The sequence below is a fragment of the Tinamus guttatus genome, unplaced genomic scaffold, assembly GCF_059628265.1.
Source record: "Tinamus guttatus ecotype Peru unplaced genomic scaffold, ASM5962826v1 Tinamus_guttatus_pri_ptg000280l, whole genome shotgun sequence".
Taxonomy (NCBI): domain Eukaryota; kingdom Metazoa; phylum Chordata; class Aves; order Tinamiformes; family Tinamidae; genus Tinamus; species Tinamus guttatus.
In genome coordinates, this window is record NW_028288814.1 from 95,987 (window position 1) to 121,133 (window position 25,147).

The window sequence follows — 25,147 nt, forward strand, 5'->3', positions numbered from 1 at the left end:
GTGTGGGCTGGCGGCACGCATGTGTTTTGCCGTACCCGGTGCTGCCGCCAGATGTTAGCACCGCCGGCCAGATGTTCGCCACGAAGCAGTGCACGAAGGCACCTCTAGAGATGAGGGGCGGGTGTCAGCTAGATGTGCCCCAGCAGTGCGCTTGGGGCCAGGTGTGCTGCGTTCCGCGCGGGGGGGGCAGCTGCTGGCACAGCTGGGGCTCCGCCAGATGTGCACATCGGGGAGGAGGCAATGGGGAGGGGGTCCCAGTGGGGCAGCTACAGCGCTCGGTGGGGGGGTGAGGGCGCTCCAGATGTGCCCGTTCCCCGGGGCTGGTGGGGGGGGGACAGCCCAGGCGGCGCCGCCTCCCCCCCCTCCCCGTTTCGGTCCCCCCACCGCCTCCCGGGGCGGGGCGGCGCTGACGTCACGCCCGCGGCCCCGAGCGAGGCTGCCGGGAGCCGGCGGCCGGGGCGCTCCGCACCGCGCCGAGCCGAGCGCACGCACCGGGCTCGCTCCGCGCCCGGCCGGGAGCCGCGCGGGCGCCGGGGCAGCGAGCGGCGGCGGCGGCGGCGCGGGCGGCGCCGCACGATGGTGGCCTGAGCGCGGGGCGCGCGCGCCATCGATCCCCAAATCGCGGAGTCTGAATTAATCCGGCGCGGGGGGGTGGCGGCGGCGGTGGAGGAGGAGGAGGAGGAGGTGGCGGCGGCGGGGGGGGGTGGGGGAGGAAGGCAGCGAGAGAGCGGGCGAGGCAGCGGCAGAGGCCGGCGGCCACCATGGAGCTGGCGATGGAGAACCTGGGCAGCCTGCACGGCGTCCCGCACTCGCAGCCCGCCGAGCTCATGAGCCCGGCGCACGGGCGCCAGGGCTCGCACCGCAATCTCGTGCCGCACGCCCGGCCCGCCATGGTCTCCAGCATGGCCTCCATCCTGGAGGGAGGCGACTACCGCGCCGAGCACAGCCTGGCCGCCCCGCTGCACCCGGCCATGAGCATGTCCTGCGAGTCGCCCTCCGGCATGAGCCTGAGCAGCACCTACACCACTCTCACCCCGCTGCAGCACCTGCCGCCCATCTCCACCGTGTCGGAGAAGTTCCACCACCCGCACCACCACCACCACCACCACCACCCGCACCAGCGGCTCGCCGGCAACGTGAGCGGCAGCTTCACCCTCATGCGCGACGAGCGGAGCCTCGCCTCCATGGGCAACCTCTACAGCCACTACCCCAAGGACATGCCGTCCATGGGGCAGCCCCTCTCGCCGCTCCCCAACGGCCTGGGCAGCCTGCACAACGCGCAGCAGCCGCTGGCCCCCTACGGCCCCGGGGGCCACCTGCCCAACGAGAAGATGCTCTCGCCCAACGGCTTCGACTCGCACGCCGCGATGCTGTCCCGGGGCGAGGAGCACCTGGCCCGGGGGCTGGCAGCGCCCAGCTCGGCCATGATGCCGCCGCTCAACGGGATGCACCCGCACGGCCACCATCACGCTCAGCCCGGCGGCTCCCTCCTGGGCGAGCGGGAGCGCCAGGCCTCGGCCTCAGGCTCGCAGCCCGGCGGCTCCGGCCAGGTGGAGGAGATCAACACCAAGGAGGTGGCTCAGCGCATTACGGCCGAGCTGAAGCGCTACAGCATCCCGCAGGCGATATTTGCGCAGAGGATCTTGTGCCGCTCGCAAGGGACCCTCTCGGACCTGCTGCGGAACCCAAAGCCCTGGAGTAAGCTCAAGTCGGGCCGGGAGACTTTCCGGAGGATGTGGAAATGGTTGCAGGAGCCCGAGTTCCAGAGGATGTCGGCGCTCCGGCTCGCAGGTAGGGCACGGCGGGGGTGCGAGGGGACCTGGGAGACCGGTCCCGGCACCTTCGGCGGGGGTCGGGGTTTACGGGGTGGAGGGACGGGGACACTTGGGCTGCCACACGCCTAAGACCCCCCCTCCTTGAACGCTCAGTGCTTGTGCAAGGCGCACACGGGGAAGCCGGGGCGCGCACGCAGCCCGGGCGAGCTCTGCGCCGGCTGCTCGGTGCAGGGAAGCGATCGTGTGTGTGTGGTGGTGGTGGCTGGGGGGAGAGATGTTACCAGCGGCTTTAAAATCTTGAGAAAATAGGAAAGGAAATTATATTTAAGGTAAATGCAACTTCTCCCTCTCGGGCCTGCAAACACAGAGATCATAGGCCGTAGGAACCGGGATTATTAATGCAGGAGGGTACCCGGTAGTACCGAACACTGCCTTTTCCACCCTGGCTTTCTGGCGATGATTTCCCGTTTAGTCCCGGGGGCTGGAGCGGCCCCTTCCCCGCGCTCGGGGCTCCGGGCCGCCGGCTTCGTCCTCGGGCGCCGTTAGAGCTCGTTCATCTTCCCTTCGGCTCCGCCGCTCCGGTACCGGCGATATCTCCGCCTCAGTCCTTCCACCACCCCTCCGGTTTCTGAAGGGGAAATGGGACCAAACAGCGACGTGGAGACCCCCGGGCAGCGTCCGGCTCCCTCCCCCGCACCGCGGGGTGCACAACCCTCTGCCCACTCCGCGGCCACCCCCGTGGTGTCGGTGCGGCCCCAAGCTGCCCTGGGCCGCAGGTCAGGGACGCGTTGGTGGCACAGACACCTGCGGGCCGCGGTCGCGCCGCGCTGGCCGGTGGCTCTTGCAGCCCTGTCGCCGCCGGGGGCCTGGCCCCGCTCTGCGCTCCGCCGCTGTAGCCGCTGGAATCTATGCGGAGGAGCAGGGACAAGCGACAAGAGCTGGGAGATGTGTCAGAGTCGAGAGGTAGCCGGGCCATACCTGGAGCTCCCCTCCCGCCTCCAGCCCTCCATCTCCGGGACCGGCTCCTCCGCTTGCTGCTCCCCAGCAAAGACGGTTCCCGGCTCAGCGAGCCCGAGCAGGGGTGGCCGTGGGTCGTAGGAAGGAGTGGTTTCTATTTTAATATGTATTTTTAAGAAATCCTCATTCCCCTTGGGGCAGCAGGAGCCTGGCAGAGTCCGACCCGCCGGGGCGCTCCGCACGGCGAGCAGCCCGCCGTTATTTATGGAGGAGAGCCGCGTTCATATGTATTTAGTGTAATTCAGTTGCTCTTTAATTAGGGCAGGGTAGTGGCATCTTTTAGTTCCAGTCGATGCCCTATTGAAAAGCAGTTAATAGCATGCAAATTGTTCCTGGCTTTACAAGGTTCTGGTAAATAAAGATTTAAACACTGCCGCGATCGGCCGTTTAATGCCCCCGTTGTTCGGGCTAATTGAGCGGCGGGTGGCTGATTTCCGCCTCGCCAAAATTTAAAATAATCCCCATGGATACGACGAGGAAAATGACCCCGGGAGCTGCGGGATGCTCCGGGCCCGACGCGGGAGCCTGGCGGACGCTCATCCCCGTCCTCGCTCCGGTCCTTCGCCCGGTGTGCGGGGAGGTTTATTCTTCCCCAAACGCTTTTCAATCTCCTGGCCGCGACCTCCCGTGTGCCCCGAGGGGCGCTTGGCGCAAGGGGAGGGATTTTATTTCCCTAAACTGAAAATGACCGTTTCGGAGGGGCGAGGAAAATCCCACAATGGAGGCGCCTCCATTAAACCTCAGCTTCCCCGCGCGGGCCCCGGTCCGGCACCGAGTTGCCCGTCGGGGCGGCCCCACCGAGGCAGCCGCGTTCCGTACCGGACCCGGCTCCGCGATGCCGGCCGGGGAGAGCCGCGACGAGGCCTCCCTGGCCCCGCGTCTTTGTTCCCCTTCCCCGGCGCCGTTGCCGCCCCGCCGGACCCTGCTTTCGTTTCGTTTCTCTCGCCGCGTTTCCGCGTCAAAGGGACGTGGGGACGAGGAGATCCTGGAGTGGGGTCACCCCACCCCGGCGTGCTACCGGGAGGCAGGTAAAGCCCCTCAGAGGGGCGCAGCGGGGGGAGCTGTGTTCGCTTTTGAACGCCTCCCCCCCGCCTTTTCCAGGCTACACTTTCTCTGGTGGGCCGGATCCGGCCCCGCCGCAGCCCTCGGCCGTCGTGGGAAGCTGAAGCAGAAGCGGGACCGCAGCCCCGCATCCGGATGGGCCACGGATAGGGGCGCAGCTGGGGAGGCCCGAACAGGGTCCCCCGGCCCCGTCCTTATCCCCACGGCGCGGCCCGTGTGCCGCCCCCCGCGCCTACGGCCTCGCGTTCCCTTTAAAAGCGTGATTATATGGAAAAGGGTCGGGGGGGGGGGTCGTGGCCGGCCCCTCCGATCGATACAGGCGAATGCCTCCCCCTGCTTCACCCCGGGGCCGCCGATCGATCCCGCTCGTCCTTTTATACCGTCTCCAAATGCTGGGAAAGCGCTGCTGCGAAGCAACCCTCGTTGAGGGAAGGGGGGAGGATAGAGGGGGATTGGGTAGGGGAGGCAGGAGGGCTCCGACCCCCGGCCGGGCCCCGGTGAGGAACAGCAACCTGGGAATAGTAAAGTCACCCCCTCTCCTAATGAGAGAGAAAGGGGGAAAAAAAAAAGAGAGTGGTTTTCAAACGGGAGAAACGGGAGAACTCCGTCTGGGGGCAGCACAGCCAGAGCGAGGGGAGACCCCGAGCCGAGGGTCACTGGGGTCCCCGGGCCTTGCAGCGGGGCCGCGGTCGAGCCCTGGCGCCCGGTCCCGGCGGGGCGCCCAACGCCCGCGGCATCGCGGCTGGTCCTCGCCAGCTCGGCTGCCGCCCGGCCCAGTAGCGCAGGCCATTTGGCCGGGTTCAGGAGTCCATCTGATGTATTAGTTCGAGTCAGTAAATAGAGGATCAATAAACAAGCTGGGCCCCTATAAATGGCAATTGCTGCTTTTCTCTTCTTTCCACTCCAATTCCCCTCTCTCGCCGCCCTCGTGCGCAGATGAACCATTAATTATTCAACCGGGGCCCTGCCGCCTCCCGGGGCAGCGCAGCGGCCGGGGGGCTACGAGATGATCGGCGCCCCCCCCCCCCCGCCCCAAACCCGCACCTCCCCACACCGTCCCCCGCAGCCCCGGGCGGGCAGCGGCTCCTCCGCTCGGCACAATGCGGGGTCTCATCGGGAAGCATCTGGGCAACAGCTGGCGCTGCCCGGCCCGGCCCCTCGGCCCATCCATCTTTCCGCAGCCCCCCCCGCCTTCAGATGCAGCTCTGGGGTGCAATGGAGACCCGCCCCCATCCCCGCTCTGCCCTCTGTGCTAAGGGGGGTGTCCGCCCCCTCTTTGGTGGAGGGCATCGGCGCGGCTCTGCTCGGGGCGCTAGGGACGGTCGGGGACGTCCCCTCGCCCCCTTTTCAGCCCTCCCTAAGAGCCAGGGCGAAATTCAGTCCGAACCTCCCACCGGGCCAGACCCCAGCCTCCGAGTGGGCAAGGACCGGTCCGGCTTGGGGACGTAGCCCGGGAGAGACTCCAGGTCCAGCGAACAACGGCCCCGTCTGCCTCTGCGACCTCCCGGCCTCGCCCCCGCGCGCCGCAGCCCACGACGGGTCGAGTTTCCCCAGTAAGGAATGAGCTTGTCGGGTTTCTTTTTGTAACGGCACAAGCAGCAGAGTGGGCCGAAACGTCCCCTTTCACCCGTGATCCCCTACCCGTGGTCTCCCCACACTCCATCCCGGGCACCCGACACGCTGGGATTCCCGATGGGGAGCCAAAGCGGTTCCACGGCACCCAGCTCCACTCCCAGGCGCTTATTTGGGAGCCGGCTGCTCCTGTGGGCTCTCAACCCAACGTGTCCGTGGGTCGGTGGGTGCCTCCGCGCTCACCGCTCCCGACCCTTCCGGGACGATTTCGTCCCTTTTAGCCCAAAGAGCGTTTAGCCGGGGACATCTGCGACGCCAGCTCCGCTCTCCACGTCTCCCAGCGCCTTCATTCCCAGCGCTGGCCTCGACGGCTCGGGAAAAAAAACACATCCCCGCCAAGAATTTATTCGTGCACCCAGGAATAGAAAATTCATTGGTGATTATTACGGCGGAGGGCGATAACATCGTTGTTTCCCTTTTTATTTGCGACACGGTTACTCCTTCAGATCCGCATTTATTTGTCCTTAACTCGAATTAGCGCTTGACGGAGAAATCAGGCGCTTTTTTCCCCCGCGCGCTTCTGCGTCCGAAACCCAGCGCTGGCATAAAGCGCTTGATGCGCCGGGCAGATTTATGGACAAGTCGATAGGATCCCTCCTCGCCGGGAGCCGCCGCGGGAGGCATCGCCGGGCGCTCCGGGCTCTTCGCCGTTCCCCGCAAGCCTGAAGTCACCTTGGATCCCGCGTGGACCCCGTCCCACGCGCGAAGCCCCTCGAAGCCGCCCAGTGGGTCCGCGGGCACCTTCCCCTCACGGTGCCCGCCCAGAGCGCGCACCGCCGTTTCTTAGTTTTGTAGCCCAGATCTTGCCCACCGCGAGCAGCGAGGGGAGCCCCCGGGCAGAGGCGACCAGTGGGGAGCCGGGCCCCGAAATGGGCCCGGGACGGAGCCGCCGCTCGCAACGGGCGCGAAAGGCTTTGCCGAGCAGCTACCCGATTTTTTTTTCTCTTTTTCTTTTTCTTTTTCTTTTTCTTTTTCTTTTTCACATTTCGTTATTCTCATTTTCTTTCCTTTTCTTTTCCTGTCCTCCTTTTCGTTTTATCATTTTCCTTTTTTTCGTTTTCTTTGTATTTTTTTTATGTTTTTTCTTCCTCTCCTCTCCTCTCCTCTCCTCTCCTCTCCTCTCCTCTCCTCTCCTCTCCTCTCCTCTCCTCTCCTTCTTCCTTTTATTTATTTCAATTTGCCTTTCCTTTAGTCTCTTTTCTCTTTCATTTTCTTTCTTTTCTTTTCTTTTCTTTTCTTTTCTTTTCTTTTCTTTTCTTTTCTTTTCTTTTCTTTTCTTTTCTTTTCTTTTCTTTTCTTTTCTTTCTCTCACTTTCTCCCTCGTTCTCCCCGAACGAGTCCCCTGTGAAGCACAAAACAGTGTCGCCGATTGAAAGAGAAAATCACTCGAAACGCGAATCACCAACGCGGGGCTGCGACAAGGCAAAGGGCCAGCAAACACCCGAGACCTTTGACAAAGTCTAAAATTAATAGCGCTAATTTATACTGTCAACTAATGCTGGCATCTAACACTGCTGATAGGAACAATTGCGAGAATAAGGGACGAGAATTCGCTGTCGCAAAAACGGGGAAATATTTCTCATTTTCTTTCCACCCCAGCTCCTCAAGACGTGGAAAATCCTGGGCCGTTTCACTGCTTTCGATCCGCGTGGATGCGAGGGGCGATCGGGGAAAAGCCACCTCCGTAACGGGTGGTGAGGAGGAATTTATAGGCTCAGAAGCAAATTATTGCGCGGAAGAAAAAAAATATTTGGGGATGGAGATGGGACCCGTTTGCACTGTCTTTCCTCTGCGCAAGAGGAAATATCCGCCTTAAAAATAAAATGAAATAGAATAGAATAGAAGAGAAGAGAACAGAACAGAATAAACAAAACGAAACAAAATAATTAAGAAGAGGACAAGAACCCCCTATTCCTCGCTGGAAACCTAATTTGCGATTGGGCTTTTGCACGCTAATAACGGGCAGACGCGGCGGGGCCGGGGCTCCGCGGGGGCGGCCGCTGCGCGCCCCGCCGCGCCCCGCTCCGCGCCGCCTCCCGTTATCAGCGCGCTGGGGCCGGGCCGTCTCGCTCCGTCTTAAGCTATTTTTCTGTTTGCTTTTAATCTGCGCGTCAGAAGGGGCCAATAAAACCTCCCGCCGGTTAAATATTAAATCTGCTTCTCCCTCCCCTGTCTCCCCCCCGCCCCAGCAACAACCCCCGCAACGAGGAAATAATCTCGCCCCTGCTCTGGGTGGCAGCTTCACCCAGGAAGCACCCAAGCCCTTTGCAGCAGTCGCCTCTTCCTCTGCTGCTTTGCAAAGCGACACCCCCCCAAAATAATTCTGCTCCCCGCCGAGTCCCTCCTCCATCCCCTCTTTTCCTTGTCTGCTACGGAAGGATCCCGACCCCCAAAGCAGAGCCTGGTAGCCCCGACTGACGATTCAGTGGTCATTTGTGGGTGCATAATTTGGGGTATTTTGATTTTTTTTTCCTGGGCGTACAACGAAAGGGTGATTTTTTTTTCTCCTGGTCCTGTCAATTGCTACTGAAACCATAAGGGAGAGATAACAGAGAAGAGAAAACTCTCGGAGTGACCTTTGAATCAATTTGAAAAACCTCATTTAACTGATAAGTCTTGAAAGGCCCAGAACTAATTTGAAAATACATCTATTAAAATCTCATTGCCGCTGCCTGCGAGCGGCTGGGCAGGGTGTGCAAGGCGACTTCCTGGGGTCGGGGGAGCTGGGAGAGCAGGTTTAAGCCCTGGTCAACAAAGACCTTGTGGTGCTGCCTGCAAGATGATGGGGTTTCCAAAAGGCAGAGAAAATAAGAATATTAAAAGAGGATTCGTCTTTCTTCCTCCACTCGTGGGGAAACGGGAGATTTACAGCATTTTCCTGTGATAACCAGGCACGGAGTCTGGGATTGCAGACAGAATATTGGATTTTTCTTTTTCTTTTTTTCTTTTTTTTTTCCTTCCTCCAGAAAACAAATCCAATATTTTCTCATTCTGCTCAGTTCCAGTTGCAGGGCAGGGGAGCCGGGAGAGGCTGGAGCCGGAGTGCCCACAGCAGGAGCTCCGGGTGTGCAGAGATTTGGGATATTTCTGGGCAGATTTGGTGATGCCATGGAGCAAATGCCGAAATGGGGGAGCAGATTTGAACTGCCAGCCCGGGTGGCTGCACATTTGAGCAGAACTGGTGAACAGGAGGCAGGAGAGAGATGGCTGAAGACAGGAGAAGACCAGAGGCAGGGCCCAGATTCACCACACTCCCCCAACAACCACATAACTTGTGTGTACAGCTCGACCCAAAACCCAACAGATTTTCAGTAGTTGATTTGCAAAAGGAAGAAAAAAAATGACCAAACGATTGAAAGCACCTCCAGGCCTTGGCTTGGCAGGGCTGGGATTTTCCAGATCCGAAGAGATTCAGAGAAACAACCTGCTGTGCCCCAGGCTTCAAGGCCTCTGGGGATGCCCTAGGGTCACCTCTGCTTTTGGATGGGCTGGATTCTCTGTGAGCAGGAATCACCATGTCCTTGGTTATCTCCCAGCTTTAGCACCTGAATTGAGTATCAGGCCAAGAGCAGGGCAAGAGGTTTCTGCCTTGCTGCCTAAATCCCCGATGCTTCCTGGAATGGCTTGGGCATATGCCCATGAGCTTGGCACCCTGGCAAAGGTGCTGGAAAGCTTTGCTCCATCTGTATGTCCTCACATCGACACACTCTGACCCTGGCTGCCTTTTAGGAGCCAAAAGAAAAGTCCAGCAAGGTACCAGCCAGAACTAAACCCAGGCTGGTGCCGGGGGCACCTCCTTGCTAGGGTGGTGCATGGGAACCGCCTGGGTATCAGCAGCATCAATTCCCTGCTCCAGCAGGATGCCAACGGCCTCCATGTCCTAGGGGCTCAGAGCTTTTCCACACACGGGATTGATCCGACAGGAGCTGTCCGGAGGCCACCATGGCTAATGCATCCAGCCAGATGGTGGGACACGAGTTGCCAACGGGCCAAAGATGTGAGTGCTGCGTGGCTATAAGGGGATGGATGCAGGGGAGCAGCGCGCCGGGGGGATTTATTAACAGCCCCGCGCAGGGCTGTGGCCATTGAGTGGCAAGATTTGCTGATTAAACGGAAACTCAAAATCTCATTAATATCGCGCGCGGTATAGATCATCTCCGGCAAGATTTAAATCAAGGCGAGGACCTGCAGACAAAATGGACGACGGGTCTTAAAACATTTGGGGTTACTAAGAAACAGCAAAGCCAAAAAGGCCACATGGATCCTCCTGGGCTTAAAGGTGGGAAGAAGATTTTAAATAGATGAAGCTCCCACTAAAACAAAGAACCACTGTTAAGTATTAAGAACAAGAGGCATTTTTGCAGAAAAGGTTAGGATTTTGAGAACAGCATCTCTATCTGCGTCTTAACATCCACATTCAGATGGGGATACCGGGGATTCAAGGGATACAAGACTCTCAAGGAAGCCTGGAAATTATTGAGAGGGATGCAGGGCAATTGCAGGCAGAGCAAGGGGGCTGTATGGCAGATGACACTGTATGGCATAAAAAACTTGAATATACTTCACAGAAACACAGCTCTGGAGCTAGGCGGTGAGCTCAGGGACAGCCGTTTCCATGAGCGAAAACAGCATTTTGGGGGGGTTATAAGAAGCCATGGGCCAGCACTGAGCAGAGCTTCTTTGTCCCCAAGTCCCTTCCCGCTCTAGGTACCAAATTTGTCCCACCACCTAGAGATCCGCGATCGCCTTTTGCTTCGCCTCTTTTTTCCTGAGGTTTAGCTGGAAAGCTCTGCCCAGCAGGACTCTATGCCCTGTCCCCCTCACTGGGTCATTTCCAGACATCGGAGGCCGTTAGGTTTGGGATGCGGAGTTTGGGATGGAGGGGGCAATCACTAACTTGCCCCTCTGCTGGGGAATCTGGGATGTTGCCGCCGGCTCCCTGCTCCGAGGCTGCTCTTGGGCAGCTGGGCTCGACTGCTGCTTTGGCAGCCCAGAAAAGGATAAAAAAGGGAGCCAGAAAACCCCAGAGCAGGAACTGACCGTCAGACAGGAGGGCAAAGCGGGAGCTGCTTGTTAGAGGGGCTTCACTGGCACTAGTGTCGTTCCTTGTGTTGCAGCACAGGGAGGAAAAGCCTGACCGACACCGCAACAAAATGACTTTTTGCAAATTTCCAACAATTTTGGAAATTGCAAATTTCTGCAAATTGCAGATATAATTCCCCTTCCTCCAGCAGCGGCTTTGCAACCGCTAAGCTTAAATCCAGGCAAGAGAAGTGAGCAAGAGCAGGGCCCAGGGAAAGGTGCTGCCCGGCTGCGGTGCAGGTAGCAGGAGGAGCGAGGTCTGGGGTTGTCCTTTACCCAGCGAGCCCCAGGTTGGGGGCTCCGATGTGCTCGTGGGCTTTGGTTTTCGGGAGAGGTCCAGTGTCTGGAAAGGATGGAGAAGGTGACAGTGGCTGCAAGGAGCACGAGCCCTCAGGGATGGGGAGCTGGGGCCAGGCTCCCACCTACGGCTTGTGTGCAAGGGCCATTTAAAGTAAATCTTTTATATATATATATATATATATATATGTATATATAAAAAGATAAAATATATGTATATATAAAAAGATAAAATGGATAAGTCTCTGCCCAGTGTTGTCTTTTCTTGGACTTCCACCCTACAAAATGTGCCAGGAGCAGCAGGTTGGATTTTGCTGCAGATTGACAGAGTGAACGTCCCCAAATGCCTCCCATTTCCCTTCCCGTGCCTCAGTTTCCCCACACGTAAAGTGGGAATGGAAGTGCTCACGGAGTATATCGAGAAGCCTGAGCTGGGTTATTAAAGCCAACAAACTCCGCGGCACTTTGTAAAAGGCCAAATCTTTAAGCTTGCCAGATTAGCTCCAAAGAATGATGCCCCTTTGTGGGAAGTCACGCTACCCTTGGCCGATAAAGAGCAGGTAATGAGCAAACTCTCTCCATTAGGGATAAAATTGCAAATGTATTCGGAGCTGCTGACGGGTGATGGTATCAGGGGCTGACAGAGATATCAACGTGTCTGCAACTACAGCCAGCAAAGGCTGCTCCGATTACAGAGCTTTAAAGAGCGTCGGCGACAACGGCGCTCGCTTGTCTGTCAGAGGGCCAGGGAGCCAGAAGAAGGTCTGATGATCCCAGTGTCCAAGCGTGAACACAATTAATCCATGGATCTGGCCATAATCCGTATTTCTGACCCTCTTTGGGGGGTCCTGTGTGTGCTATAGCCCAGGGTCCCCATAGAGAAATCATAATTCCAAGGACCAAGGGGACAGCCTGGCCAGATGGGTCCCTCAAATGTGATGGGATTGATGCTGTGGCCGTTGGGGCTCCCAAAGTCCCTCTGGGATAGAGTGATCCCTTCTCCAGGCATCTCCCAGGGAAGAAGGGATGCGAAGGGATGGAGAGGGAAAAGGAATAGTGGGAGGGTTGGTATTTTGTTGTGTTTCTTCTCACTCCTCTGTAAAAAAGGGGGGGATTCAACACTTCAATAACAGGTGATGAGATAGATCCATGGATTGATCCCCTTCAGAGAACTTTTTGTTCTTTTGGGGGGTCAAATTTAAAGCTTTTGGTGACATTTATAAAGTGGAAGGTTTCGCCGAGGTCTCACGTGGTCCCAAGGCTCCAGCTCTGCCCTTAGTGAAACCCTCGTGACTCCATTGATTTCAGCTGGCTTTTTGCTCCAAACACCTGCATTACCCTGACACAAAGATAAATGCGTCAAACTCCACAAGCTTGCTGGAAATCCAGGGAAATTTGTCTTTTCCAAACCTAGAGAGAATGGTTGTCAAACCTTAATATTCTTGGGAGGGATCCAGCACAGTCTCGGAGCAGAGCTCCCCACAAGACACACTCACACCTGCGAGCAAAACCAGGACTGTCACAGCCAGAAACAGTCCAGAAAAGGTCCACAAAAGCTCTGCTTTTGCTCCCCTTTTTACCTGTCGCCCTCCTGTCCGCACTGACGGGGTCCAAACCATTCCCCATCCCAGAGCAGATCCATCCTTACGCCCCCAGTCCTAAACAGGAGGATCCCAGGAGCAAACGGGGACAGGATGCGTCTCTGCCCACCAGCCAGATTCTCTGCGGCCGAGTGGGTCTGGGCTTTGATTTAAGGCATTTTGTTCGTTTTCTGGCATGTCTCTGTGTTTAGGTGCTTGTTGTTTGTGGACGCACCTGCAGTTGAGCTGGTCAGAACTGAGGATGGCACAAAAATGGGGCAAAAAATGCTGACTGGGTCAGGGAAAAAAAAAAAAAAAAGAAAGAAAGAAATTTGGGACCTTTGCACCTAAAGAAAAAAGAAATATATATATATATATATAAATAAAATCAGTCACCCAAATTAGGGCTTTTATCTGAAGCAAAGTTGATTTCCAAACTGCTTTCTTTTACCAAAAATTTGAAAGCATCTCTCCGAAGCTGAAACAACCTTTTCCACCCCAACATGATTATTCCCAGCAATTCAGATAGCTTAAATACTCTTAAGAAAGAAAAAAAGGATTATTTGCTTTTATTTTGGAGCTGTCACCAAACAGGAGACGGGTCACTCTTGGGGGGTTAATCAGGAGGCCGAGGGCTGTATTTGCACACGCAGAGCTGGTTGGCTTTGTCCATCAGTCTGCTTGTGCCTGTGCGGTTGTGCGTGCCTGTGCCTGTGTGGTTGTGTGTGCCTGTTCTGTGCGTGTGTAGCCATCGGATCAGCTCGCACAACAGTGTGGCTGTGATCACGTGCGTGTCCGTCTGCCTGTCCATCCTGCAGGTTGTTTGGAGATGGGGATTTTTAAAGAGGATCTTTTATCCATGTAGTGAGGACCTGAGCTGGCTTAGCTGGGTGTTTTGCTCCTCAAAGTGTAGCTGCCAGTCTTAAATTATATACATATACATATATATATATATATATGTATATATATATGTCTGTGTGTGTATATATATATATATTTCTCTAAAAAGAGGGGGTGGGGGCCAGGGAAAAGCCCCCTGTGTTTGCATTTCGGGGCAGGGAGGAGCGCGATACCCCAGGCAGAGCCGGGGCCGGCGGCTGCAGTCCCCACGTTGCGGCGAGGAGGAGGAGGAGGAGGGTCGGCCCTGTTTTTCACACTAGAAGATGCTGCTTAATCAATATAGGCAGAGCCGAGATCTTCAATCATGTGTTTTGCATTATAAGCACTGTCATATCTCCTGGAAAAGGGATCTCTGGAGGAACATTTTCTAAATCTGGGGCCGTAGACTTGCCCCTCGCCTCGCTCTCCTGCTCAAGGATTTTTAAAATAACATTTTATATAGGTTTTGTACACTCTCTTTGACGGCATTTTAATTCCAGCTGGCTACTCCTGCCTTTCTGTTTTTGCTGCTTACATGCCAAAATCAAGCAATAAGTCGCTTTATATCGCAAATGAGAGACACGGACCCGCCGTGCTGGGAAGCACCGGGCCGGGTCGGCAGCGCTGCCGGCTGGTACCTCAGGTACCCAGGAAGAATAAACCTGCCACTCAGTATCTTCAGAGAAACATTACCCTTCCTTTTAGTTTTATTTTCTATAAAAATGGGAAAAGGGACATGAAGGAAGATGGTGAGTAAAAACAGTGAAAACAGAAAGTGCTCGTTGGCTGCTTTCAGCCGAGGCTTTGATATAGCTACAACACACAGCAGCGTGATTTCATTTATCTTCTCTTTTCATCACTTCGATCGTCCTTTTTTCCCATTTCCATTCTTGGTTTTTCCTTTCTTATTTTCCTTTTTCTTTTAGTTTTCTTTTTCCTTTTCTTTTCCTTTTCCTTTTCCTTTTCCTTTTCCTTTTCCTTTTCCTTTTTCTTTTTCTCTTTTTCTTTTCCTCTTTTTCTTTCCCTTTCTCTTTCTGTTTTTCTTTCTCTTTGTCTTTTTTTCTCTCTTTTTCCTTTTCCTCACTCTACCTCTATTTTTTTTCTCCTTTCATTCTTGGAATATTTTGCTCAAAAGATTTCCTCTTTTTAAATTTTAAAATCGAAAGAAATTCAATTTGGCCACAGAAATAATTTTGTTGGACAAACTAATTGTCCAGGTACATTCACCGATCCATGAGTTTATGCCATTCACCCCCAGCTTCAGGAGAGGCAGGAATGCGGCCGGTGCAGCTCCGACCGAGGGTATAATCCCAATCCGGTGGGAATACAGAGGCGATAACGCCGGTTTCGCTGGTGCTCCCGCCTCTGCCCTGGCTCCGAGGCCGGCACAAACCTGACCAAAGAAAAATCGCCGCTTGCAGAACCCCCTGCCTTGGCCTCCCTCTTTACAAACCTTGCGGCGAGCTCCCCAGCCAGTCACGTAGCGATCAAACTGATGTGCCAGCAATATCCAACACGTAGTTAAAGCTACTCGTGGGAGTTTCAATAAAATCGACAGGGCAGAATCAATGGTCTGCACCAGCTCTTCCCTGCCCCCTCCAAGCCCTCCCCGGCCCTGCCGCACGGAGCCGGGGGGGCAGGAAAAACACCCAGGCCTGCGAAACGCAGGCGGTGGGCAGGGGGGCCGGGCACAGATCTGATTACAAATCTATCACATACTTCCCGTGATTAATTGCTTCTTTACCAGAAGCAACAGCTCGGCGCGGGGGGCGTTTCTAAAGGTAACATCGGCCTGGAAGTTTGCGCTTGGTGCCGCGTTGGGGAGCCGGACGCGGGAGTCCCATCTTGGCCCTCCGTGGGGCATGGGCTGCGCTCACGTCCCAACCCCGTTTCTTGGTGTTGCCTTGGTGCCCCTCTGGGAAGTCACCTCCGGACTGGGGACCTCGGACCAGGGATGGCAAAGGAAGGTGGCAGTTAAAAAAGCAAAACCCTCTGTGGCAGCAGAGGGAAGCTGGGATGGAGATCATGGCACTGGGCTCCGTTCTGGTTGGTCGCTCCCCTCCGTGGCTGGAGATGCCGGTTTTTGGCAGTCCCAGCACAGCGGCTGCCCCTCTGGAGGTGTCGCAAGCCCTGCAGGACACCGGGACCACGGCCCGGACAACCCGGCACCGGGCAGGGAGCCGGCCCCGCTGCGGGAGGCAGGGAGAGGGATGCGCCCTCCGGAACGCTAGCCGAGCCCGGCTGGTCCCTGGCCGCGGCTCGATGCCGAATCGCCCGGAGAGCCCATCACGGGAGCACAACGGGCATTTTGTGGCCAGGCTGCAAGCTGGGAATTGCACAGAGTTCCTCCAAGAACCTGCCCGAATGAGACTCAGGCTCCGGGTTCGAGCCCAGCAGGCAGGAAATAAGGAGTGAGCCATTGCCTGACCAGCACAGAGCCCACGGGGAAAAGAAATCCCCCATTGTATAGGCAAAACTGCTTCCAACATGGCTTTTTTTTTTTTCAAATAAGTTGATGGTGAAAGTAGCTGAACTGGGGTAAAACTCATGGAAAAGCAAAACCTGTGAGAAATATTTGCCTGTGAGAAATATCACCCCATTTCAGCCTCAGCATGACCCAAATTTCGCGCGTTAGCTCCACGGCACGAGACGTCCAGGCCATTCCCGTGGGTTTTAGGTTTCGGCTGGGTGGAAGGAGGGCACTTGCTCCCTGCCAAGCGCGTCCCTGCCTCGGCAGCGCAAATTAAAACATCATCCATTACAACAGCAGCACCGTGTAATCCCTCGCAGATCAGTGCAATTACTCTCGGAAATATCTGGGGAGCCCAGCTAATAACAGCGGCGCGAGGAGCCGCGAGCGCTGAGCGATTCCCGGCAGGCCTGGCCTGTGCCCGCGTTGCCCACAGCTCCGTTTTGAGGCAAAATGTGCTGTTTTTCCCCTCAATGCAGGGGCAGAGACAAGGTAGAGGATGAGGCCTGGAGCGAGGCCGCCCATTCGCCTCACCCTGGCGCGTGGCTCCTGCCGAGCCCTCCTGCATGGCCCTGCTGAGGGGGCTCTGTGCCATGCAGGTGGCACCTGAGGTGGCACCATGTGGGGCGGCACTGTGTGGGGCAGTGTGTGAGGCAGCCATGGGACAGCTGTGGGGCAGCAATGGGGCAATCTGTAAGGTGGCCATAGGTCAATGTGTGAGGTAGACAAGGGGCACCATGCGGGGCGGTGTGTGGGGCAGCCGTGGGGCAGTGCAGGGGGCAGCCATGGTGCACCGTGTGGGGCAGCCGTGGTGCGGCCCTGAGCGCAGCTCCCACTCCGCCGTGCTGGGAGCTGCCATTCCCCTGGCTCATGCGGGGGGGATTATCGCCCCCCCCGCGGGAAGCCGATGGACTCGCCCAACCCGTGTGGCACGGAGGGGGAATGTTCCATCGCAGTGAGTTCGGGGGGGGGGGGGAGTGCGGGGATGTTCCATTCCCCGCGGCCTGCAGGGGGCGGCGCCCTCCCGCTCTCCGCCGCGCGGAGGCGCCCGCGGGCCGAGGGGCCGGGCCCGGACTGTCCCACTGCAGCCCGGGGCGCGGGGGGGGCGGAGGGGCGCACTGCGCATGCTCCGCTCCAGCCGCGCGGCGGGGGGGGGGCGCCAGCGGGCGGGGGATGGATCAATCCATTCTCGCGCGCGGGGGGCACATGGACGGTACCATCCCTCCAGGATGACAACAAGCACCCAGACATCCTGATGGAATAGCTGGGAGGAAACTTTGGAGCCTGGATGGCCACTTGGCACCTTGTAGCACCGTGCGCGGGGCTCACGTCCGTCCCCGGGCTCCTCAGCGCGTGTCGCCCGGAGGGACGAGGAAACTGTCACTCATTTAGCTCCTGGAGCCCCAAAGAGGTGCCCGTGCTGAGCACGGACCTGCTGCGGGCGGCGATGGCCCCGTGGGGACACCGGCTTCTCCTCCATCCCGTGTCCCGGCGGCCGCTCCGGAGCCGCCGTGCACCGAGGGGCCGGGGAACAGGGCAGCGGGTCGCCCCGCGCTGGCACCAGTAGCGCTTGGCCGGGAGACACGGCTGCTGCCCGCCGGAAAATGCCATTTGTGGGGAAGAGGATGTCACTTGGCCCCGATTCCTGTGGGGAAGCTCGAAGCGTGCAACCTCCCCGTGCAGCATTACCAGCATCGCAGCCTGAAGGCAGAAATCAGCCCCAAACCCTCTCGGTGCTGCCCGGCTCTGCCCCCGGGGCTCGCGTGCCCCGCAGAGCCGGGTCCCCGCGTCCAAGCGGAGCCTCCCTGCGGCCTCGCGGCTTCCAGCCGCTTCCCCGCGCCGTCCCCCGGGGCCTCCGTGGCCCTCGCAGGCGCCGGGCTCCCCCCGCCGCCCGCCCCGCGGTCCCCGGCGGCGCCGCGGCCGCAGCCTCCTGCTCTGCCCGGCTCCAGCACTTCATTAGCACCAATTTGTTCTCATCACGCTAAGTGGCCGTGACGAGGGAGGAGAGGAGCGCAGCCGGCAGGCGGCTCCCAAGGCACCCGCGCCAGCTCTGCCTCTCGCCGGGCAGCTGAATCCGGTCCCAAACCCCAGCACCAGCACCGAGCAACTCATGACTGTAGTGGGAAGCAAACTTCTGCACAAAGGAGTCGCTTCTACCAGCAAAAACACTTATATTTTTTCCCAGTCAACTGCAACCATTTCTCGCTGTGTCCAGAAGAAGACAGAGTGAGGCATCCGGCAGGGCTGGCATCGGTGCTTTGCTTGGATCCCGATGGAGCTACACGTTTGGGAGCGCTGTGGCTCCACTAGATTCCTCCAGCCTCCTCTGGTCCCAGCCAAACCTCATCTCTGCTTCTCTTGGCCGGGAACAGCCGTGTGGGTGGCTGAGGACCTGCTCATTCACCTCCAAACCTCCCTTCTCCTGCGTTGCTTTGGTAGCCCCCGCGCTGTCGGGAGGGCAGCGATGGAACCAGATGGTGTCGGTGCTGGTGGGGTCTTGCAGACCTGGACACGTCAATTGGAGCCGGTTGCTGGAACAAGTCACCAAAGCTGCGAAGGAAATGCACCCAACAAGGCGCACGCGGATGCCTGCTCTCATCTCATCTCCTGATTTGCAGCATTCGGAGGAAGATTTAATTTGCTGTGCTCGAGAAAGCGTGCTGGCCGCATACCAATGACTGTGGGCTCTCCCCGGCGTTAGGGCTCGTCCTCCGGCATCTCCTGGGGAATCCATTGGGGAAGCACATCCACAGGCTCATCCTGGGGAGCCTCCACAGAGGCCAGCACAGATCCTGCTCCCAGTGTGAGCAGAGCATCCCCGCAGCGCTGGGGCTGCCTCGTGTCCCAAGGGCTCCTGTGCTGCCTGTGCTGGCTCTGCTGGGGCGGGAGTGCTCTGAGCAGCACTGAGTTTGTCAATCTCGCTGCTTTTTGAGGTTGCTTCTACATCAGGAGAAGTACATCTGTGCTCTGTCACAACCTGGCGACAGGTTCCAGCATTAGCAGGAGAGGTCTTAGCTTTCCTGGGTGTTTCGTGCCCAACGCACCAATTTACCAAGTACAGACAACACGTAGCCCAGCACATTGCAGCGCGGATACCCCGAAGCAGAGCACGGCTGGCAGGGACAGTGGGGATGTCACGCTGTAGACACAAGGCATTTCTTAAAAGCAGCTCTGGATGCTCCCTGTGTTCCCAGATCTGGTGGTTTCTAGAGCGTGGCGGTTTTTCCAGTGTGGTTCAAAGATGCCGCGGGCTGCAGGACTCCCAGGAGCTTCCACAGCCCCCTGCTCTCTTGACACCTGCGTGGCCACAAGGCTGGCGCGTTGCGGGGGGTGGCAGGGGACCGGCAGCGCCAAGGATGCTCCAACGCGATGGAAAACAGCACGGTTGTGCGCAGGGGACGGGCTCGCACCGCCGCAGCCACCCCCTGCCCGACCTCCCGGTGCCGCCACCTGCACCCGCCGCCCGAGCAGACGGCCCCAGCGGCCACAGAGCGACCGGGGCCGCTCTCAATCCGCCTCTCGCTGAGATTCTTTGACTTCCATTGAAATCTAGTGTTGGTTTTAATTATTTTACAAGGAAAACAAGTGAAATCAAAAGCATTCCAAACTGCTCCTTTTCATGACCATTAAAAAAGTCTGACCATTAAAAATAGTGTTATACCTTCTCACAGGGCTTTTATTTGTAAATACTGAGGAAAATGATTTCCCCTTTATAATAATAATAATAATTATAATAATAATTATAATAATAATAATAATAATAATAATTATTATTATTATATGTCACTTATATGTCAATAATAATAATAATAATAATAATTATTATTATTATGCATGTTGTGTGGGTCTTTTTGGGCCTGCAAAGATTTGTATTTTCACCAGTTCTTGTTACCTTCTGCTTTTGCTCCTGAGCTGCTGCATTCCGTACAAAACGCAGCACAGAGAGCTGGGGTGGGATTGAAACGTGCCCTTTCCTAGGCTCTCGGCTGTGATCTGGATCCCTGCTCACAGCAAACACCTCCGTCTTCCTTTAGACGGGCTGGAGAGTTGTGTGGTTGACACTAAATCCCCTTTGACTGTGTGTTCATTAGTGTTTTGCAATCAAATGGAGTTTCAACAACAACAAAAAAAGTATTGGCTTTTTTTGGAGCACTTTTCCTTCCCACCTTGTTGCTCACTCACCCCTCAGCCTGGAGTCTTCAGCCTAGACGCAACTGGTTCGGACTCCATCCCCACAGTGGGAGGCACTGGGTTATTCCCTGTTCGCTCAAAGTCCCTGAAACCTTCCAAAACGCCCAAGGCAGAGCCTGAAACAGTAACACGTGTTGTCAAAATATCCCCCTCTCTGCCAAAGAGATGGGGTTCCCTCTGCCCCTTCAAGGAGAGGGGGAAACTGAGGCAAAATGAGTGTCCCAGGGGCTGCTCCCATCTCTGGGCACAAGTCCAGCGCAGGGAGGTGCCACCTTCACCCTGTGCCACCTTCCGGCCGGTGCCCGCCAGGAAAACCAGCCTGTCCCATGACCCACGTGCCCAATTGAGCACGATCCCAGAACCCTTCTCTGTCCCTTCGAGCCCTTTAATGCTCTGCTGCCCTCCTCACACTGCTGCAAGCCAATTTGACAGGGAGAAAAGGAGAAAAAAACGCTGGTTTTGATTTCCCCCTGCCTGCAACCTCGCTTGCAGCCCTCGTGCTGGCTCTGAAAGGCCCTGGCTGTCTTTTGTGATTTCAACAAATCACCAGCACTTAAGCAAAGTGGGCAGAAAATTGCAGGTTGTATTGCAAGTGAATGGAGAGGGAGAGCACGCTGGGGCTGAGAAAACCGAGGTTTTGCGGCTATAATAGCGAAACCGCCGTCTGGCGGGTGCGGAAGCCTGCAAAGCCATCAGATATTAGTTAAATGCTCCGCGGAGTTCACGCTGCGAGGCATAATCGCAGCTTCTGAGCAGCAGCCATTTGATTGTCTCTATTATGTCCCTTTAGAAATGATTTGGGAGATATTTTGCTTTGAGCCGTCAAGGTTAAGTCAAGGAAAACGCTCTCCCTCCCACCTAAGTCTCCCAGGAGGGAGAAACCTGGAACAGAAGCTCCTTGGGGGGAAGTAGGCTGGAGGCCTTTGCCTTCCAAGGTCTTCCTCCCTTATTAGACATCGGAGCATCCACATAGTCTGTGCCTTGTGGCTATGGAGAACATCAGTCCTTGTCCCCCGTCCTTGGTCCAGGTGCCATCAGGGACCCATCTGTCCCAGGAGAACCAGGGAGCAGGACAAATCAGGGAATAAATCCTGTATTTGGGTGTTGGCAGGGGAAATAATTCAAGAAAGCGGTGGCAGCGCCGCTGAAGTGTGTCCTCATCCCCATGGAGGGGGGACAGCCCCAGAGAGCCACAGAAGGAGGCGGATGAAGAGCAGTGGGTGAAGATGAGTCACCTGGACCATGGGCCTAGCAAGAGGTATTTGGAATCACAAGGAAAATCCTTGTCCGCTGTCTGGCCGGGAGTAAATGCGTTGCCCAGCCCTCTCCTGTCGCAGCACTTTTAGGGATGCCTTGGTGGCCCTGACCAGGTTCAGGAGGTGAGGGCCACCCCAGGAAAGCAGCAGAAGAGGAATAGGAAAAAGAGCCTCCACCGAGAGGCCGCTGTGAATAGATCCGACGTGCATCCCTATCGATTTCTGCTGCGCGGAGCTGTAATTAGATTGAGCAGGGAGAGGGGTGCGGGGCTGCGTCAGCGGAAAAATAAATTAATAAATAAACAAACAAGCGCAGGAAACGGGACCCGTCCGCCTCCAACGCCACTGCCCGCGGCTCCAGCCCCAGCCAAATATGAGCAGGAGGGTAAAATCATTTTTGCTGAAGACACTTTTGCTTGGTATTTTTCTTGGCAATTGGAATCATTTTTGCTTGGCACTTGTACTCATGCCGGGTCTGTTAGCGTCTGCCATGGAACTGTCAGGTATTAATAGGCAGCTGGCGAGTAATAATTACTCCTAATAACTGAATGGGGAAAAAAATACCGGTTTGAAAACATGAGCTACTGGGTCGCAGGTTGGCGAATGAGACCAGGGGCTGCTCCATGGATCCACAGCCTGGATCCCGGTGGCTTCACTATGGGCACAACCGGGTTGGCACGGGATGCCTGCACTGGCACCCATCCCCTGACATTTCTCATGGGTGCACACAGATATGGATGTGTGCACACGCATGCATGCGCACAGCTGTATACGCATGGTTGTATAAGATATGGAGATCTATAGGTGGTTCCAATGGGCGTCTCAAGCAGGTGACCTGCAGACTGAGCCGCCTCGCGCTGCTCCGTGTCACCGTGTCCCTGCTGCGCCCGCAGGACGGGGCAAGGACGGTTCCGCCAGCAAGGCGGGCATGGGGAGGGCATGCGGGGCAGAGGCAGGAAGGGGGCGAGGGCGGGCGAGGGGCTTGCCGGGGGACACGCTGTGCTCAACGTGCACGTCACCGTGGGGAGGGACGCGTCCTGCTTGTCGGTTGGGTTTTGGGGGTGATTTGGTTGGGGGGAGGTTCTTTTATTTCATGCCTGGGGAAAAAAAAAGTCGAATTTTCTATAAAGGCTTTTTTTGTTTGTTCTTTTTGCAAGCATCTGATGGTCATAGGGTAGGTTTCCACTAAACCATTCTCTGCTGGCTGTTTGAGTAAGGGACCCCTGGGACAGGCTCCCCCAGCACCACCAGGGCTGAAACTGTCCCTTGTCCCTTAGGGTGTTGGTTCCCAGCCTCTGAACTCAGGGCCTTTTGCAAGACCTGGGAGGGGAGGAAGGGGAGGGAAGGGGAGAATTTCCTCTAACCACCTTTACCAGGGATAACTGGTTTGGATTTAGTGTATCTGGTCATGCTAATCCTGCTGTCTTCTATCCCCTGTCCCCAAATGGGGACAGAGCCGCTGACTCCTGCTACCCCCTGGGATGGGGCCAGGACAGTGCCCAGCAGCTGGGGAAAAGGGTTGCATTTGTCGGACGTCAAAAATGCTGCACTGAGCCCTGGATTCCTCCAGCTTTGGGTGGGAGCGGTGGACATCACCCTTTGCTGTGGTGCCTATGGTGCAAAGAGGAACAGTAGCGCAGGTGACCTTAAGCAAGGGTAGGTAGCCAGAAAGGAGAAAGCGGCCCGTGGACCCAAGCGGATGTCCCATCGCTGCAGCAGCAGCCCTCGGCCGTGACCTCCGGGCTCTCAGAGGGCTTTGCACCAGCTGTAGGAGACTCCTGGAAGTGCCTGAGAGAAGCATGTGGCCACCGGCAACCTCTGCAGAGCAAACGTCTCAAAGGAGCTGCACCCTCACTGCAGAAGTCTTTGGAAAATCCAATCCGGAAAACTGCTGCTCCGTTCAGGGCAAGAGCGGGGCTTTCCCAGAAAGATTTTGGACCGCAATTTCCTGACTGTTTTTTCAAAGCTCCTGGGAGCTCCTTGGAAGGCTGGATCCATGCCTGGCCCCGCCGATGGGCGCCTCGTGCTCCAGCTGTGCCCACATCCATCCAGCCAAGTCTTGACCCAGCCAAGGCCCCGAGCACCTAGATCTTAAAGTTCAGCATAGCTACGAGTTGGTCTTGCTTCCAGTAGGTGCTGGACCTTCATGAACCTCAATTATTCTATGACTATATTACTGTCTAGGAAAGTATAATTAGAAAGTCACCACTTCCACCAAGAGTTTGCTTGATATTCCTGCTATTAAAATTCATGTATTTCCCCAAATTTGTCTAGCCACATCCCTCCATTCCTTGCACACAGCGTGGAAATGTCACAGGGACTTTCCTGGTTCCCTGCACCCAATTTCCATTTGCTAAGGACAGACAGCACCTCTCTCCTGACCTAATGCTCAAGCCAAATGAGTAGTGGAGATTTTAATTAGGTGCTGGTTCAACCTGGCACATGTGCCAAAGGATATGTAGAAATGGAGCATAGGGAAACCTGAATTTCCTGGAGGCTGCTCTTCAGGGCAAGAAACCTCCTTCCCAGATGAGGTGGGCACAAGAGCGCTCCTTCCATTCTTTCTGCCTCATTCTTCATCTTCATCAGGAAACATGCTGGCTGCAGACCAGACTTCCCGTACTATCCCTGTCACCAGCTATTCCCTGCTGGTTTGGCATTGGCAGCTGGATGTGGTGGCCAAAACACACGGGTTCCCCGAGTCCTCCAGCAAGAGACAAGGAAGCGGCAACAGTGCCCATGCCAGAGAGAGAACAAGGAAGGGAGCCTGATGGACAAGCCAAGGGTTTAGGAGCAGGGCAGGCAGTGGGAGCAGGGAGGGGCCAGGAGTTTCATCTAGCACCAGGATAATCAGGATGTGCTGAGACTTGGGCTTTTTCCAGCCATCTGAAAAGTTGCTTGCGCTGCTGGGTTTCACCTGGGCTTTTTTGGAGTAATTTTGCAAGGAGCTGTTGTCCCTTCTCAGCAGAAGCCCAAGAGGCAAAGGGAGGAAGAGGAGGGAGGAAGCCAAGGGAGAGGTGGGCAAAAAGCCATCAGTTTCACTAGAGGGAAGGGCCTGGTTTTTGGGAGGCAGCCAGGCAATCTGCAAGCAGGCCAGGTTGGTCAGCACCAATTAATGGCCCTGTTCTCTCTTTTGAACGTCTAGCTTGCAAACGCAAAGAGCAAGAGCAGCAGAAAGACAGGAGCCTGCAGCCCAAGAAGCAGCGGCTGGTCTTCACGGACCTGCAGCGCCGCACCCTGATCGCCATCTTCAAGGAGAACAAGCGCCCGTCCAAAGAGATGCAGATGACCATCTCGCAGCAACTCGGCTTGGAGCTCAACACTGTCAGCAACTTCTTCATGAACGCCCGCCGGCGGTGCATGAACCGCTGGCAGGAGGAACCTGGCACCAACCCTGGAGTCCCTTCTTCTTCTACAAGCACTTTCTCCAAAGCATGATGTCCCCCAGCCCTCCCTGCCCTCTCCCGATGTCCTCCTCATGACAAAGCCAACCCCAGACTCACACACATACCCGCAGCGGCCGAACCGAGCGGGTGGGTGCTCTTGGGCCCTGCGGGTCCCTGAGCCCTCGGGGGGCTCCCACTGCCAGGTCCTCCAAGCTCATGGATTAAGGGAACTGGGCTGGTTCCTCTGCCCCAGAAGGGCTGAGATGAACCCCCGTTTGGGTGGAGGAGGACACGGACAGAGGGAGAGGGCAAGGTGCTGTTTCAGAAGCAACCCTGCCACGGAGCCTTGTCTTCACCCACCCGCCGGAGTCCAGCCTCCAAGGAGAGGGGCCAGTTCCACCTCAAGGTGTCCAACCGCTGTGGTGGGGAAAGGTGGTTGAGATATGAGAGGTGGCACAACCCCCCCAGATTGGGGCTAAAACCCTTGTGATTTGAGGAGAGACAAGCAAGGAAAACTCTC

At 56.7% G+C, this 25,147-nt stretch overlaps 1 protein-coding gene across 1 annotated transcript; it reads left to right on the forward strand.

The window, feature by feature from the left end:
- The first annotated feature begins 746 nt into the window (after window positions 1–746).
- On the forward strand, window positions 747–24,735 carry LOC104564511 (hepatocyte nuclear factor 6). Its single transcript, XM_010211157.2, has 2 exons — window positions 747–1,791; window positions 24,387–24,735. The coding sequence occupies exons 1-2, from the start codon at window positions 762–764 to the stop codon at window positions 24,677–24,679; spliced, it is 1,323 nt and encodes a 440-aa protein (XP_010209459.2). The 5' UTR covers window positions 747–761; the 3' UTR covers window positions 24,680–24,735.
- Window positions 24,736–25,147: the final 412 nt, after the last annotated feature.